The sequence below is a fragment of the Bubalus kerabau genome, chromosome 19, assembly GCF_029407905.1.
Source record: "Bubalus kerabau isolate K-KA32 ecotype Philippines breed swamp buffalo chromosome 19, PCC_UOA_SB_1v2, whole genome shotgun sequence".
Classification (NCBI taxonomy): Eukaryota; Metazoa; Chordata; class Mammalia; order Artiodactyla; family Bovidae; genus Bubalus; species Bubalus kerabau.
In genome coordinates, this window is record NC_073642.1 from 6,002,145 (window position 1) to 6,019,093 (window position 16,949).

The 16,949-nt window shown below is 45.8% G+C and overlaps 1 protein-coding gene across 1 annotated transcript in view; it reads left to right on the plus strand.

The window, feature by feature from the left end:
* Positions 1-10,400: 10,400 nt before the first annotated feature.
* CHSY1 (chondroitin sulfate synthase 1) overlaps positions 10,401-16,949 on the plus strand; it is an 89,549-nt gene continuing 83,000 nt past the window's right edge. Inside the window, exon 1 of the mRNA XM_055556880.1 lies at positions 10,401-10,772. Within this exon, the coding sequence (XP_055412855.1) occupies positions 10,450-10,772 (323 nt within the window). The 5' untranslated portion in view covers positions 10,401-10,449. The remainder of the gene's footprint in view (positions 10,773-16,949) is intronic.

A 16,949-nucleotide genomic window follows, 5' to 3' on the forward strand; every position in this document is an offset into this window, starting at 1 on the left:
AATTGATGCTTTTGAACTGTGGTGTTGGAGAAGACTCTTTTTTTTTTTTTTTTTGGCAGTCTTCCTTACATATATTATCAAGTTCTTACATATTATCATAGTTCTTTTTAACATAGTTCCCTAGGCTCACTTTTAATCAACGTGCATAGACAATCAAAGTGAAATTGATTTATGCCCTGGTCATATACCCAGGCTCATTAGAATTTAAGAACCAGCAGAGAAGACTCTTGAGAATCCCTTGGACTGCAAGGAGATCCAACCAGTCCATCCTAAAGGAGATCAGCCCTGGGTGTTCATTGGAAGGACTGATGCTGAAGCTGAAGCTCCAATGCTTTGGCCACATGATGTGAAGAACTTTCTCATTGGGAAACACCCTGATGCTGGGAAAAATTGAAGGTGGGAGGAGAAGGGGATGACAGAATGAGATGGTTGGATGGCATCAGCGACTCAATGGACGTGAGTTTGAGTAAACTCCATGAGTTGGTGATGGACATGGAGGCCTGGCATGCTGCAGTCCATGGGGTTGCAAAGAGTTGGACATGACTGAGTGACTGAACTGAACTGTTTTTAAGTGTGCAGTTCAGCAGTGTTAAGAATATTGACATTTTTATACAGCAGCTCTCTAGGTTCACCTTTCAAAATAGAAACCTTACAGATTAAACAACTCTTCCCTCTTACTCTCTGCCACCTTCTGGCACCCAGGAGTCTACTTTCAGTCTCTATGAATTTGACTGCTTTAACCTCATATAAGTGGAATCACACAGTTTTTGTCCTTTTGTGATCTACTCATTTCACTTCATATAATGCCCTCAAGGTTCATGCGAGTTGCAGCAGGATGATCCATGTGTGACAGGATTTGAAGTATAGTTGGTTTACAATTCTGTGGCAGTTCCTGCTGTACTGCAAAGTAACTTATATATATATATGTGTGTGTGTGTGTGTGTGTGTGTGTGTATTTTCTATTTTTTTAAAGTGAACAAAAGCATTGAACAGACAGTTCACCAAAATGACATACAGATAGCTTTTCATGAGAAAGTCCTCTGCATCATTAGTCATTAGGAAAAAGCAGTTAAAACCACCATGAGGTTCTACTACATACTTATTAAAAAGGTTATTAAAAATGACTCACTATTCCAAGTGTTGATGAAGATGTGAAAGAGCTGAAATTCACTGCTAGAAGAAAAAAAAATGAGAAAACATTTGGCAGTTCCTAAGTTGAGGGCTTCCCTGGTGGCTCAGATGGTAAAGAATCTGCCTGCAATGCATGAGACCTGGACAAGTGAATGGCTGCTACCCGCTCCAGTATTCTTGCCTGGAGAATTCCATGGACAGCGGAGCCTGTCAGGCTACAGTCCATGGGGTCACAAAGAGTCGAACACGACTGAGCAATTTTCACTTTCAAAAGTTAAATCACATACTCTACAATCCAGTCATTCCTCTCCTAAGTATTTGCCTAAGGGGAATGAGAGCATGTGTTCATATGAAGACTTCCACATGAATGTTCATAGCAGCTTTGCATGTAACAGCCTAAGTCAAAATCAATACAAATGTCCATCAGTAGGTGAGTGCTGGTATGTTCATAGAATTCAGTGCTGCTCAGCAGTAAAGTGGAATGAACTCTTGATACCTGCGACAACATGAATGGACTCCAAAATAATGTACATGAAAGAAGCCAGATTTTTAAAAGTAGGGACTCTATAATTCCATTTATGCAAAACTATAGAAAATGCACACTAGTCTATGGTGATCAGTGTCCCCAAGATGGAGGTTGGGGCAGAGAAGGAGTAACTTTTGGGAATGACAGATGAGTTCACTTTATTGATCATGGTTGTGTCAGTCTGTTCAGGCTGATATAACAAAATACAACCGACTAGGTGGCTTATAAACGACAGAAATGTATTCTCACGTGAAATCTGGAAGCCTGAGATGAGGGGGTCAGCACAGGTGGATGAGGGTCCCCTTCCAGGTCCTGACATGGTGGGAAGGGCTAGAGAACTGTATGGGTCCCTTTATAAAGACGCTGGCCTCATTCATGAGGGGTCTCCATCCCAAGGGCCCTACTTCCTGATGCCTTCACCTCAGAGGTTAGGATTTCAGCATAAGAACTGGGAGGGCGGCACAAACATTCAGCTTATAGCAGAGGTGGTGTTTTCACAGATGCATACTTGTATAAAAAATTAACAAATTGTACGTTTGAAATATGTGCAGTTTATCGTAAATCAATTAGATCTCAATAAAACTTAAAATCTTTCTGTTCAAATGACTGGCAAGGTTTCTATCACCTGACTAGACTCTGATGGCACAGGTGGTACTGATGGGGGATCAGAGCTCTCTGTGGGATCTGGGAGTCTCTGCCAGTTTTGCTCTCTTGACAGCATGAAGTCTGACCAAGGAGTAAAGCAGAGGTGGTTTGGGCCTGGCATATGTCCCAGGTGTGTCATGCACAGTTCCCACGTCTGAGCCGAAGTAACACAGCTTCTCATCCTTCTGACATTCACTCACTTGTAACTTGGCTTCATTACTATGAAATATTTAGAAATAAAAAATGTTTTGCAGTGACATAAATGCTCATTTCTCATTAAACCAAATAAAACAGTGATTGGAAAATGTCATAAAACCCAGAAAATATAGAGCAGATACCAATTATACTAGTTTAATTTCCTTCTGTTCACTTCAACATCACTGAAATGTTCGGCATCAGGGCCAGGTGTGTCGAGGGCCACATTTAGTTTGTGATAATGAATGCATGTTAGTGATGAGATTTTTCTTGTGTTTGCTAGGCAAGAGGGTGCATGTGCAGGGCGCCCTCTGAATTCAGGTGTGGGTCGAAACTAGTGCCCTCCTTGCGGGGAGCAAAACCAAAGCAAACGCTGTGTGCAGTTGACCACTCCACTAGCAATTTAATCAGAAGGATTAAAGGTGGCTTTTTGAGAATCGCAAAGAAAACATTTGGAGCTCTGGGGCCTGCAGACAGCCTCTCCAATGTGAACCCCTTTGCAGCTGTGAATCTGAACAGTTGCAGGAAGAATCTACTCCCATATACAATCAATTTACACTGGCTGACACTTTTCATATATTGAGGAAATCAGCCTATTTTCCACAAGAAAGCAGATATCCATGGCTCTCAAAACTATTTGGGTATCAGAGTCATGAAGGGGAAGTGAGTGCTAAACCTACACTCCCCCAGAGTGTCTCACTCAATTTCAAAATATAAGGAAGGGATAGTTTCTAGCTGACTGTTTAGCTCAATTCCTCTCATTTTTACAGTATCATCAGCTGCTGCTGCTGCTAAGTCGCTTCAGTCGTGTCCGACTCTGTGCGACCCCATAGACAGCAGCCCACCAGGCTCCCCCATCCCTGGGATTCTCCAGGCAAGAACACTGGAGTGGGTTGCCATTTCCTTTTCCAATGCATGAAAGTGAAAAGTGAAAGTGAAATCGTGTCTGACTCTTAGCAACACCCCATGGATTGTAGCCCACCAGACTCCTCCATCCATGGGGTTTTCCAGGCTTGAGTACTGGAGTGGGGTGCCACTGCCTTCTCTGTATCATCAGCTAGTTAGTCACAAATCCAAGACCAGGATATCACTTTGGCAAATGCTGGTAAAGTGGAGCCATAAAACAAAATACTGGACATTATTCTCTTTTGAGTCCAAGAGTACAGGCCTTCTGGTGACAGAAATAACTACACACCATAAGAGGGCGCCATTGTCCCAAAGTTCTAGTGCTGCTCCAGACTTTCTTGTGTGTAGTGCTCCAAGAGTCCAAGAGCTTTGAAAGAAGGATTTTTTTTTTTTTAAGTTGGGGGGAAAAGATGTGGCAAGAGCTCTTAAAATTATGAGAGATCCAAAAATTAAGTCCAAGGAGGAGCCAGTACAAAACAAATGGAGAAAGAGATTCTGAAATGAGTACTGCTGCTGCTGCTGCTAAGTCACTTTAGTCGTGTCCGACTCTGTACGACCCCATAGACGGCAGCCCCCCAGGCTCCCCCGTCCCTGGGATTCTCCAGGCAAGAACACTGGAGTGGGTTGCCATTTCCTTCTCCAATGCATGAAAGTGAAAAATGAAAGTGAAGTCACTCAGTCGTGTCCGACTCTTCGCGACCCCATGGACTGCAGCCTACCAGGCAGGATCCTCCGTCCATGGGATTTTCCAGGCAAGAGTACTGGGGTGGGTTGCAATTGCCTTCTCCCTGAAATGAATACAGGCATGTCCATTTTGATGGTTTGAGAAGGCTCTTAATATTTCCACAGCTGGAAGAACACTTATAATGATATGCTAAGGAAACTGGAAAGTAAAAGTAATTAGACCTCAGAAATTAGACCTCATTTTAACCAGTTCCTAAGGGGCAAGAGACAAAGCTTGAAATAAGATATTTGGGGGATTCTTGCTTACAGTCTGCGGCATTCCAGCCCAGAAGGCAGACTGACTGGTTTGGTGGCAGCTCTCACCATGCTAACTAGCGCCAATTTCCACTTCAGTTAAACAAGAGCAGTGGAAGCAAATAAGTTGTCAGGGAGAATCTATGGTCTTAATGGTCAATGATCTGCTAATAGCATTTTAGGGCTTCAACTTGTAGGAAATGGGCACTTTTTTTGGAGAGGTGGATAGATAATACAATCACACACTAAAAAATCAGAAGTGTATTTAAAAGTACCCATTGGGAACTCCTGGCTTATGTCTCTCCTTTCAACCAGCCCCACCACCCACCCCAGGTTTCATTTCATTTCGTGTGTATTCTTCTAGTGTTTTGTTGTAAAGACCTGAGCAAAATTCTTATTCTCTCTGCTTTTTGTCCTGACGGAATGGCAGTCTCTCAATCGAAGAAAGGAGAGGGTTTCCTCGCCCTGTTTTACATCTGCAGAATATCTCATTCTCTGATGGATACAGAGTTGTTTACTTCCTCACTCCCCTCTAAATGGACACAGGTCTAATCGTTTACTATCACACACAGGAGACAGAGAATAATCCAGTACAAGTGTCATTCTGTACTGGTATGACTGGAGGAAAAATTCTCAGAAGTGAGGGTGCTGAGTCAAAAGTAAATTCATTAGTAATTTGCAACTGTGATGAAATTGCTGTCCAGACGGGTTGCAGGACTTGGCTCTCCCAGCCGGTTTCAGAGCCTCTTTCTCCAGACTCCCCAGCAGAATATCTCATCTCACTGTGTTTATTTTAAACTCGGGTAGAGGCCTTACTACCATGATCGATAATTTTATCACCCATCACTGGGTGATAGAAGTCTTTATGACCCTAGCCTGAGTGGAGCATGATAGCATGACAACAAGGTGTACAAATAAATGATCAATGCAGTAAGGTCATTTATCCAGTTTTATGGTGTTAAAATTTTATCCTTGCATTGCCCTTTACGTGTTTGTGGATCTGAATTTCTGCTGCCTCAGTTTGAAGCTTAAACCTTCTTCTGCAGCTTGAATTCCACTCCACCACCCCAGACAATTTTATGCTTCATTAGGCCTTGAGTAAAGCAAAGAGAGTTTGAGTTGCACATCTGGAACATTTCCACGAGACTCCCAGGCCTGACCACCACTGTGTGCGGCCCTCAGGTGGCAAGGCGGCAGGCCAGCTGACCAGTGTCTGGGGGTGGGGAGGCACTCCTTCCCTCTTGAGAAATGGAAGCTTTGTCTTTGTGCAAACTCTCCAGCTGTGGAAACTCCAGCACGGCTTTAAAGATTAATGGCATTACTTGGCGATGAATGGGAAAGGCAAACTGCTCTGCTACACAAGGATTAAGTCCTAGACTAGGAGCAAACTGTCGCCAGCCTCTGCAGTGAGGTTATCTCCCGGAGAACACTCCGGCAGTTTCCTGGTGCTGGCGGCCGCCAGCGTTTTCTAGTTAGTAAGATTACATCCCGTTCGGACAGCACAAAGAGTGGCGCTCAGTTCCTCGTCTCTCCCTCCCACACACAAATACTTGCACTTGTGTGAGAAACACACACACACGGACTCAGTGTCTGACAGAAGAATGGACAGAGCTGATAAGCAGAACAAGGAAGCATAAAGTACATTCTAGCACACCAGCGTCGCAACCATTAGTGTGTGGAAGCCTGAAGGCATATCGGTTGCCCTTTCCTGCATCTGGCTGGAAATGCTGCAAATACAAGGGAAATAGGGAGCAAAATTCATTAGCTAATGAGGACCTTAAATGTCAGTTTAATAGCAGCATTAATAATAAAGCAAAGTTTTATTGGGTTAATAGAGGTTAAGTGGTAATATTAGTAAAATGGTCATTATAGATTTTCTTCTTTGCAGGCAATGAACAGAGCCTTCTGAAAGCACAGATTATAACTCCCTCCTCTGCATTTGCTTTTTCTTAAAAGAGGCATTTCTAAAGGTTTTAAAAATTATGACCACTTTTTGCATTGCCCCCTGTTTGAGGCAGGAGTCTAGTAGCTGTGTCTTTAAAGAAGCCCTTACAGGGAACTCTGTCAGTTGTTCAAGGCTTGCTGCCAACAAACAATTGAGGTATTTACCAAGGGTTTCCAAGAAATTGCTGCAAATTATATGAAATATTATACCTGTAACAGGCATTCAATGTATTAGGAACAGGGGAAAAATGTAACATGTGTGGGAACAGTGTTGCAATTTGTGAGAAAGTGTTCAGTAATGTAGGTAGAGATGAATCACACTCATGAAAACAGAAAGGAAGTTGGATGATGTGGCACTTTTGAACAAATTTTTCATCATCTGTCTAGAATCACTGAGGAGAAACTTCTAGCATGAACTAGTGGAAAGGCTCACAAGGAAACTAAGACACTGAGGTGTCTGCAGATGCTTGTCTGGGGGGATACCCTCCACGCAGAAGGAAACTGAGACCCCACACTCGATGGGAGGCCCCGATTCAGCCCAGGCTGCCTCATGGGTGGGGTGTGCCTTTAGGAGTCTTCTTCACTGAATACCTCTATCTGATTATGGTTAACACCATTCCTTTTTTAAATGAGAAAGACCGTTAATGACTTCAACTTAACAAAGAGGGCTCCTAGTACAGCTCCTTGGAGGAAAGTTTTTTCCTCAGTTTCCTGAGGTGAAAAGGCCAGGAAATCTGCTGAACCGACTTCCTCACCTTTGCAAATAAATAAAGGAAAAGAAGACACGGGGGCAGCCTTGAGGGAGTTCCGGGGAGGGGGCACGTGTGTGCAGGGCAGGGGTCTCAGAGGCGTGCCCTGCCACAGATCCCGCTGGTGTCAGCTGTGTCTGCGGTGGGGCCAGTCTCTGGATGGACCTCGTGCTGGGCTTATTTGTCTGGCCCCTGGAGCCTCTGGCTGTTCCTGAAGTCTTTGGTTCTGGGCACTTGCCTCCAGCTGTGAAATCCTCCCACATAGGAGAGTTCTGCCTCCTGATGCAGACCTCTGAGGAGACCCTTGTGTCCTCACTTCTGGGTCCCTCTCCAGAACTGTCTTAGCCAGACCGTCCAGCTGTGCAGGAGCTTCCTCTCCACTTCCCCAGGCTGCACTCGGGAAGCTGCCCCAGCCGCAACGTGCAGGCTCCTGGAGACCCTGGCCGGCACCTACATGACCCCGCCCTCCCTAGTCTCCTGCTTGCTCCTAGCCTAGCATCACCCCACACTTGTCCCGAGGACTTGACCTGTGTAGTATTTCCCTTGACCCAGGTGCTCTGAACCTTCAGGCCCAATCTTTATGGAAAATAGGTTACTTTCTCTACATTAAGAAACACCCACTCCCATTGAGCCTACAGGTGTGCAGCTAAGGCTGCTGACCTAGGAACTGACGGGGACCTAGGAGCCAGGAAATGGAGGGGGACAAAACAGAATTCAAAAAACTAAGATCATGACATCCAGTCCCATCACTTCATGGCAAACAGATGGGGAAAAAATGGAAACAGTGACTGACTTTATTTTCTTGGGCTCCAAAATCACCGCGGATAGTGACTGCAGCCATGAAATTAAAAGATGCTTGCTCCTTGGAAGAAAAGCTATGACGAACTTTGACGGCGTATTAAAAAGCAGAGAAATCACTTTGCCAACAAAGGTCCGTTCAGTCAAAGCTATGGTTTTTCCGATAGTCATGTATGGGTGTTAGAATTGGACCATAACGAAAGCTGAGCACCGAAGAATTGATGCTTTTGCATTGTGGTGCTGGGGAAGAAGACACTTGAGAAGCTGGTTCTCAAAACCTGTCTTAAGAAATCCGTGACACTTTTGTGTATGTGAAGACCCAACTTATTGGAAAAAGACCCTGATGCTGGGAAAGTTTGAAGGTAGGAGGAGAAGGGGATGGCAGAGGATGAGATGGTTGGATGGCATCATTGACTCAATGGATGAGTCTGAGCAAGCTCCAGGAGCTAGTGAAGGACAAAGAAGCCTGGCATGCTGCAGTCCACAGGGTTGCAAAGAGTTGAACATGACTGAGTGGCTGAACAACAACACACCATTTACGTGCTTTTTAAATCAGATTTTAGTCTAGATGAGGAAACAGAGAAATTTATTGAAATCATTATGTCAAAAAATTGAACATCTGTACCTAGCTAGATTTGTGCTTTATGGACATCATTGTGAATTATGAGGCTGTTGCTGAATTTGGGGGAACTTGGCATTTGTGGCTTATGGTCTTACTGGAAACCCCTTTGGCTGATTTTTGAGTCTGTAATTCATGGTTATGAGTTCTGCATTTTTTTCTCAAGACCACTGTTGGAATCCTGTGTTCACTGTATAATGAGTATTTTATTTTTAGATGTGGATCACCTACCCAGGGAGCCTGTGGGAAGGTGGGTAACGAACTACATCTGGCACAATTCACAAGTGCCAGAGAAAGTGCTGATATCCAAAGAATACCAAGAGTGACCACTATTTAACTGCAGAGATGATCTCTCTCCTGTAAGATGCCACTTTAAATTGTGTATATTTCATCATTTGGTCATCTCAGCAATGAACAAAGATCCAAGGTTTACCCAAGCATGCTTATTTTCTGTCCCTAAATCTTGGGTTCATTTGTTTAAATGACAGAAACCTGTCAGGCCGAGGGAACTACTGTGCTGTCTGGGAGTTTCATTAAAAAAAAAAACTCCAACACACTGGGGACTAAATAATAATACTGTTTACACAAATATTTGTTGTGTGGTCATTTCATCAGCTTTTGTTACCTTAGCTGTTTTAACAAAATCCATCATAGAGAAGCCGATTATCAAAAGCTGTCTTTAGAAATCCACGGCACTTTTATGGATAGATTATGTTAAAAAAAAAACAAACAAACAAACAAAAAAAACAAAGACTCAGGTTAGAGATACTAACTGATGAGTTTCTACATAGAATGTAAAAAAAAAGCGTATTAACACCATCTACCATTTCTTCAACATCCTTTAAATGCTGCTAGTGTTAGAAGGTTGGACACTGAGTATAGCTTTCTTTTTCTTTCTTTTTTTAGCTTAGAAACTAGTAGCAGAGAACAAGGTAGCTGAATTCACGGTTCATTCTGCAGTCATGCACGTTTCAAACGGCTCCTGAGCTGTTTATGCTACACACGCTCGCTCGTACCCACAGAGCTGCGGGAACAAAGATACAGTGTGAATCGGGAAGACGCAGGGAAGGTGGCCGGAGAGGTCCGCCCGGCTGGAGGGCTGGGCGTAGGGAAGCGAGTGTGTCTGAGGACAGTGTGTGCAGGAGGAACGCGCGGTACGTCCTCCACGAGTGCAGTGTTCGAGGACCAAGAAGCCCTTTCTTAGAAATCCCTGATAAGATCCACGCTGGCGCAGCGTCTCGCGGCAGCCGGAGGCCGGGCAGGACGGCCTTGGGGCAGCGCCGCGCGCCGCGGCAGGGATGCCCGGCGCGGGCCGGCGGGGCGGGTAACGGGCGGCCGGGCGCCTTACTCCCGGCCCCAGGCGGCGCCGAGCCCGACCCACGCCCCCTCCGCCCGGGGCCGCCGCAGACCGCGAGGGCGGGGCCCCGAGCTGGGCTTTCTTTTTCGGGCAAACTTTCGCCACGTGAACCGCCCCCCATTCACTGCTGCGCCAATCGCGCGGCGCGGACGGATCCCGAGCGGGGCCACAGCGCACCGCCCCCTGCGCGCCGTGCGTGACGTGCGGCGATGGCGCGCGGAGCCGGACGATGAGCAGCGGCCGCGCCGGCGCCGGCCACGGACATCAGCGCGCCGCGCGCAGCGCCAGCGGAGCCGAGCGCCCGGGGGGCGCCGCGCGGGGAGCTGAGCCGGCCGTGGGGCGCGGGGCGCGGGGCGCGGGCGGGGGGCCGCGGCCGGCGCGCGCCGAGCATGCTGCGCCCCTGAAGGCGGGGGCGCGCGAGCGGGACCGAGCGCCGGCGCGGGGCCTGCGGGCGGCCCGCGCTCCGCGATGGGCACGGCGGGCCCGCCGCAGCCGCGGCGCTGCCCGGGCGGGGCCGCGTAGGGCGGGCTGGCCTCGGCGGGCGGGCTGAGGGCGCGCGGAGCGGCGGCGGCGGCGGCCCGGCGGGCGGAGCGGCGCGGGCATGGCCGTGCGTGGCCGGCGCGCCTGGCTCAGCGTGCTGCTCGGGCTCGTGCTGGGTTTCGTGCTGGCCTCGCGGCTCGTGCTGCCCCGCGCCTCCGAGTTGAAGCGGGCGGGCCCGCGGCGCCGCGCCAGCCCCGAGGCGTGCCGGCCCGGGCAGGCGGCCGCGGTGCCCCTGGCTGGCGGGGCGCGCGGGGATGCGCGCGGGCAGCGGCTCTGGCCCCACGGCGAGGCCCAGGATGGCGTCCCGCGCGACAGGAACTTTCTCTTCGTGGGAGTCATGACTGCCCAGAAGTACCTGCAGACCCGCGCGGTGGCGGCCTTCAGGTGAGTCCCCGTTCCCGGGCGGCGTCCAGCATCCGAGCGCGCGTCTTTGCCTGCTTCCCAAACCCGGTACTCGCTGGGCTTCCGTGGGGCCGCTGTGCCCCGCGGGGCGTGCCGGGCGTTGGCAGCGGGCTCAGGGGCGGTATAGCGAGCGCAGCGCTCAAAAGCAGGGGCTTTGGGATCCAGCGGACCAGCTTGGCCCCTCTGGGTGTAGTCTTTACGCGGACTTTCCTGCTCCGCGCTTCATCTTTTCTTGTCCAAGTCCTTTCCTTTGTTGAATAAGCACGACTGAACATTTCCAAACACCCATAAGAGTGTTTAGAAAACTCAGCACAATACTGGTGATGGTGGTGGCAGCGGGGGTTATTATTCGAGTTTCTGAAAGCTGCACTTTTGGCCTTGCAGAACTAGAGCCTGTGTAAATTAATTTGGTTAGAGGCCTTCCACTTGCAGTTTTCACTGTTGGAACCATTCTGGTAAATGCAAGGGGTACACGCTGCACACTCAACCCCACCAGACTGTTTTGTAATTGGAAAGAGAACCTTTGGGAAAAGCAGTTCTTGGCTCATGGTAGATTTGTTGTTAACTAGCCCAATTTAGTGACGTGTGTGTTATCCGGTATCTGGGTCCTAGTTGGCCGGTATCTGGGTCCTAGTTGGCCGTATGAGTCAGAAAAGTGGCTGGAATCATGTTCAGGATTAACAAAGGGATTAGCCAAAGTAATCTTTAGAAGAGTGAAAGAGAGATGATATTGGAATGAATTTGAGGTAGAAGAAGGATGTATTAATAGATTCAGTAAAGAGATTTAATGGAAACCTTATATGTGTGAAGTACAGAAACGCTTACTCTACAGATAAGATTTGGTATTCATCCAACCACAGAGCAAACCAACCTGAGAGGTCTGCTGGGAATGGACTCTTAGAGCAGTCATTACTGAGCGAGGCCAAGCTGGTTGTTGTTGGTTCTTAATTTATAACCATCACCTTTATAACTTCAGCTTTTAACTGTAGTCCTGGACTAAATTTTCAGGCATTAGATGTTGTGAGGAGAAAAGCATATTTGGGTCTCCGTTCTAAAGGAGGAGGTAAAGGGTTGAAAAGGAAGGTAGAGAGCAGTAGAGAATGTCTGCCTTTTCAGTGCATTAATTCCCCATTCCTGTGTGTTTCCACTGGATCTTATTTAAGCCCATGACCTAGGTTCTGCCAGAAGGAGACTGAGTGCCTGGAAAGGTTAGAAAAGGTAGCATAAATTTGACTAAGATCATGACTTGGAAACAAACATGCAGATTATGTTTTTCTCCCAGATCTATTGAATTAGGTGGAGTTGTGCTTTTTGTTGTTTCGTGGGTTTGTTTTTTTTTTTTTTTCCTTTGAAGTATAGTTGATTTACAGTGTTTTAGGTGTACATCAAAAAAGCATTTGATTTTTGAAAAAAAAAGGAATATATAATCAGAAATTGAGGATGAGCTGTATACATTGTTTACAGCATGGTTTTTAAAGTAAATCTATATGACTCCAATTTGGTGACAAGTTCTTTTAAATCACAAGTTTGGGACAGTTACCAAAAGTGGTTTGTTCAAATAGGGGACCTGTAACTCCCTGCCCCCCAAGCAAATACTTTTTTGTAGATACGAAATCACAAACTAGAAGGGGTCCTGGTAACACCACCAATACTCAGAAAATGGTTTGCAAACTGGATACTATTTAACACTTGGAAATGATCTTTCCCCAAACCTATGCTTGAGGCTCTATGCTTGGCCTCCTTTCCAAATCTCCTACCTCATCTTTCTTGGATGTAGGATTTTATCTCATTGTTTATTTTCTTTAAGGCAGCTAGGGAAAAGTAAAAACATAATTTGTCCTCTGGCCCTTCTTTGTGGAAGCTCTGCCTTTTTGATAAAACCCTTACCAGGAAACGGTATATTCTATTCAGTCATTCTGTCAGCTTTCCTGCATACTTCTTCTTGTATCTCTCTGATCTTAAGTAGTCACATTAGTTGGAGCCTGGGGGTGGACCCAGCGTTTCTGGTTAAGGTCCTCCTTCTCAGCCTGTCAACATTGTGATTAGACTGGCTGTAGGAGATGACACAAGACGATTTTAGCCTTAAGGAACTTTTGGGGAAAGCCAAAATTGGGATGGAGGTTATAGGATGTAACTTATAATTATGGCTTTGCTGTGCTTTGCAGCCTGGGCCAAAAGTCCACACTCAGCTTTTAAACTGGAAATTTCACGCAGTATAAAAGTTGGCTTGAATCTTCTAGCACAGGGTAGAACTCTAGTTTGGCGCTGAGTTCTACATTTCTGCTGAAAGGTGAATATGTTCTTTACCTTAGGAAAAAAAGTCAATGTTTTTATTTTTTATTAAAGTAAAATTTTCAGCTTATAGGTTGAAGGAGATGGCAGTGTTTTTAGAAAGATGACACTATGATGTACTTTTATGCTAGGACGTGGACAGTGTCAGAATTCAAATTTAGGGACTACTGTCTGAGATTCAGAAAGGAGCTATAAAAGCCTTTGAAAAATTCAAGGAGATACACTTGTCTGCACTAAAGTTGGTACACTTATGTGATGGGAGAGCACCATCATTACTGACTTTTCAGTTCTGCTGTATGCTTCCAATGAGGAGAGGGAGCACCAATAGATGTTAGCAGTACTGCTACTGCTGCTGCTGCTAAGTCGCTTCAGTCGTGTCCGACTCTGTGCGACCCCATAGACGGCAGCCCACCAGGCTCCCCTGTCCCTGGGATTCTCCAGGCAAGAATACTGGAGTGGGTTGCTATTTCCTTCTCCAGTGCACGAAGGTGAAAAGTGAAAGTGAAGTAGCTCAGTCCTGTCCGACTCTGAGCCACCCCATGGACTGCAGCCTACCGGGCTCCTCCGTGCATGGGATTTTCCAGGCAAGAGTACTGGAGTGGGGTGCCATCGCCTTCTCCGGTTAGCAGTACAGCGGCAGCTGAAAGCAGGCGAAGCAAAACTCAGAGTGTAGTCTTCAGACAGGCCAGCAGTAGCGCTCCTTCACAGGCTCCGAGCAGATACTGTAGCTCTTATGTTCACGGGAGTGATTTTGGCTCATCAAAATGATCCCATACACTTAGGATTCATCCCTTCGTTCAACAAATAGGTGCATGGTGCCTTGGGCCTGGACTTTGAATGTTTGGAAACACAAAAGTGAAGATGCTTGTTCTCATGGAGCTTCTGCTCTAGTGAGAGGGACAGATACTTAAAAAGAGGGTTTCAGCTAGTGATGGTACTGTGGAACAAATAGAGCAGGGTAAAGGCAGGGTGAGGGGATGTCCTCTTTCTGTTAGATGTTTGGGGAACATCTCCGAGAATGTGGTGTTTGGGCTGAGATTTGGGAATGTCACTGCTGAGTGTGCTTGGCAGAGGGAAGAGCTGATAAATTATAAGACAGGAATCAGTTTGAAACTTGAAGAAGATCAATGAAAGAAAGAAGGTGTGTGTCCGGTGTCATGGAATTTTACTCTAAGTGAATTAGAAAGCCTTTGGAGGTTTTGGGCTTCCCTGATAGCTCCGTTGGTAGGGAATCTGCCTGCAATGCAGGAGACACTGGTTTGATTCCTGGGTCGGGAAGATCTGCTGGAGAAGGGATAGGCTACCCACTCCAGTGTTCTTGGGCATCCTTTGCGGCTCAGCTGGTAAAGAATCTGCCTGCAATGCGGGGGACATGGGTTCAATTCCTGGGTTGGGAAGATCCCCTGGAGGAGTGAAAAGCTACCCGCTCCAGTATTCTGGCCTAGAGAATTCCACGGACTCTATGGTCCATGGGGTTCCAAAGAGTAGGACACAACTGAGCGACTTTCACTTGGACGGTTTAGATGGGAAAGGGAGGGGCTTGCATTATATTCTGAAAAGTTAATTCATGCTGTTGTGTGAATAGGTTGTGGGGGAGCAAGGAGCTGTTAGGTGGTCTAGGTGAAGATGGTTGGGATGGAGAGAGGAGCATGGCCCAATGATATATGCAGGAGCCAGAGTTGGGGACGTGTTGACAAAATGCTTTAGAGGCCGTGAAGCAGAGAGGAATTCAGGATAATTTCTAAGATTTTGCCTTGAAAGAAAGGGTGCGTGGCGGTGTCATTTATTGAGATGGTGAAAACTAGAGGAGGAATGAATTTAGGGGGAAGGAGGTTAAGTCAGCAGAAATCTGGTTTTGTACAGGAGCAGGTGGATGTATCCTTAGTTTTATAAATATAATGAATTTTAAAAGGAATTGAGAACAGATTTATATCTGAAGTGATTACAGTGTTGGAACTCTGACGCTCTCTTAAAGTAAAATTCCCTTAGGGTTCTGGATAGCGTGGAGTTCTACAAGTCAATATGTAAGATTTTTTTTTTTTTTTCACTCATCTGCAAAGTATTTGTATTCTAGGTAATTTCACTTTAAAATGGTTCTGTGATTCTTCTAAAGTAATTTAGTGTGCTGGTTAGCGATAGTTCATTGGAGTCTCCGGCTGGGTTCATTATGTTTTACTGTTACTAGATGCAATTTTTTTTTCATGTTTTCTTCGTTACATCACTTGATATGCAGAAGTTAGATGTTCATGTCGTTCAGTCTCTTCCTTTCAGGAAGCGCAGAAAGTTTATTGCCCTGGAGAGATTTTTTTTTTTTGACCGTGCTTCTCAGCTTGTGGGATCTTAGTTCCCCAATCAGGGATCACAGCTACTCCCCCTGCATTGGAAGTGTGCAGTCTTAACTGGTGGACAACCAGTGAAGTCCCAAGATTTTTTTTAAGGAACATTTTTCTCATTTTAGAAGGGGTACAAATCATGTCACCATCATTTTCACTCCAAATGATACATTGTCTCAGCACCACCTGTTAAATAAGCTCCCATTTCCCTACCAATTTGAAATGCCATCTTCATCATACTCAAGATTCTTGAGTATGTTTTTGGACTTCCTGTTTTGTTTCATTGATCTTTCTGTCTGTTCTTGTTCCAGTACCACCCACTGAAATTATTGAAGATTGAATAATATTTTAATATCCGGTAGACAAGTCCCCTTTGTTACTCTTCTGTTTCAAACATTACTTGGCTACACTTACCTGTTCATGCTGAGAGAGTTTTGGTGTGCTTTGGATTTTTTTTTTTTTAATTAATGGTTTGATTTAAAAAAAAATTGTATTTAGATATCAGTCCATTTTTATGCCCTGAACACTAAACTAATACAACACTATCTATTTATCTTGACTCTTGCTTCCCCTGGGCTGAAGATGGGGAACTGATTTGTTCTTTTTCTCAGAATAGAGAGGTGGCTGGTTTCCCTTCTTTGCCCCAGGAGTGATAAAGGGCGCTCTTAAATATTAGCATCCTTTTATAGGGAATTATGGGAAGAAAGTTCGAGAAACACTAGCTTTAGATACAAGAATCTTATTGCAAGATGTTTTATCAATTAATAGCCTCTTCCTAATGTTTTAAATGAAGGCAAACTGTTCCTTTTACCAGTCTCCATGAGCAGATCTCAGAGTTCCTTCTTTTTTGAATGCTGTAAACCATGTTTATCTTGAAACAGTTTAGAGCAGTGCTTGCTTTCTCCGAATTCAGTTTGGCAAAAAATTACTGAAAGACTTCTATAGTCAAAATAATTAACATGTAAGTGAACTTTGGGGGGCACAATCCATTTCACATTATAAATTACCTGTATAAGAAAACTGATGAAAATTACAGTCCTGAAAATTAGTTTCATGTTATATATCATGGTTCCAGATCTTGATGTCTTCAAACAGAATATTCCAAGGATAGTTTGGTTGTCAATAGAAGATATACACAATTGTGTTTTTGTTGCACTGGCAATTTCATTTTTCCCATTCATTAGTTAAGCTGCAGTTTTTGAAAGTAGATTAATAAGTCCATTCTTGTGGAATTAATTGTCTAGGGAAGGAAGCAAGCAAATGATACCGTTGAATGATAGGGCTCGCAAGGTGCCTGGACTTGTTACTGTGTGGGTGCAGAAGAGAGAGGTCTGCACTGACTTACGAAGGGGATTGAGGAAGGTCTCCCTCGCAGTCTTACCCCTCTTCCCTTGCATAGTCTTGAAGGATGAGCTGGAGTTTCTGGGGGAGACAACAGGTTCCTGGAAATGTGAAATAGCAGGAGGTAGTGAAGGGATGATGAGAAAGAACAGTTCATGGGACTGGGAGCTGAGACCTAGCAGTTCCACTAGGG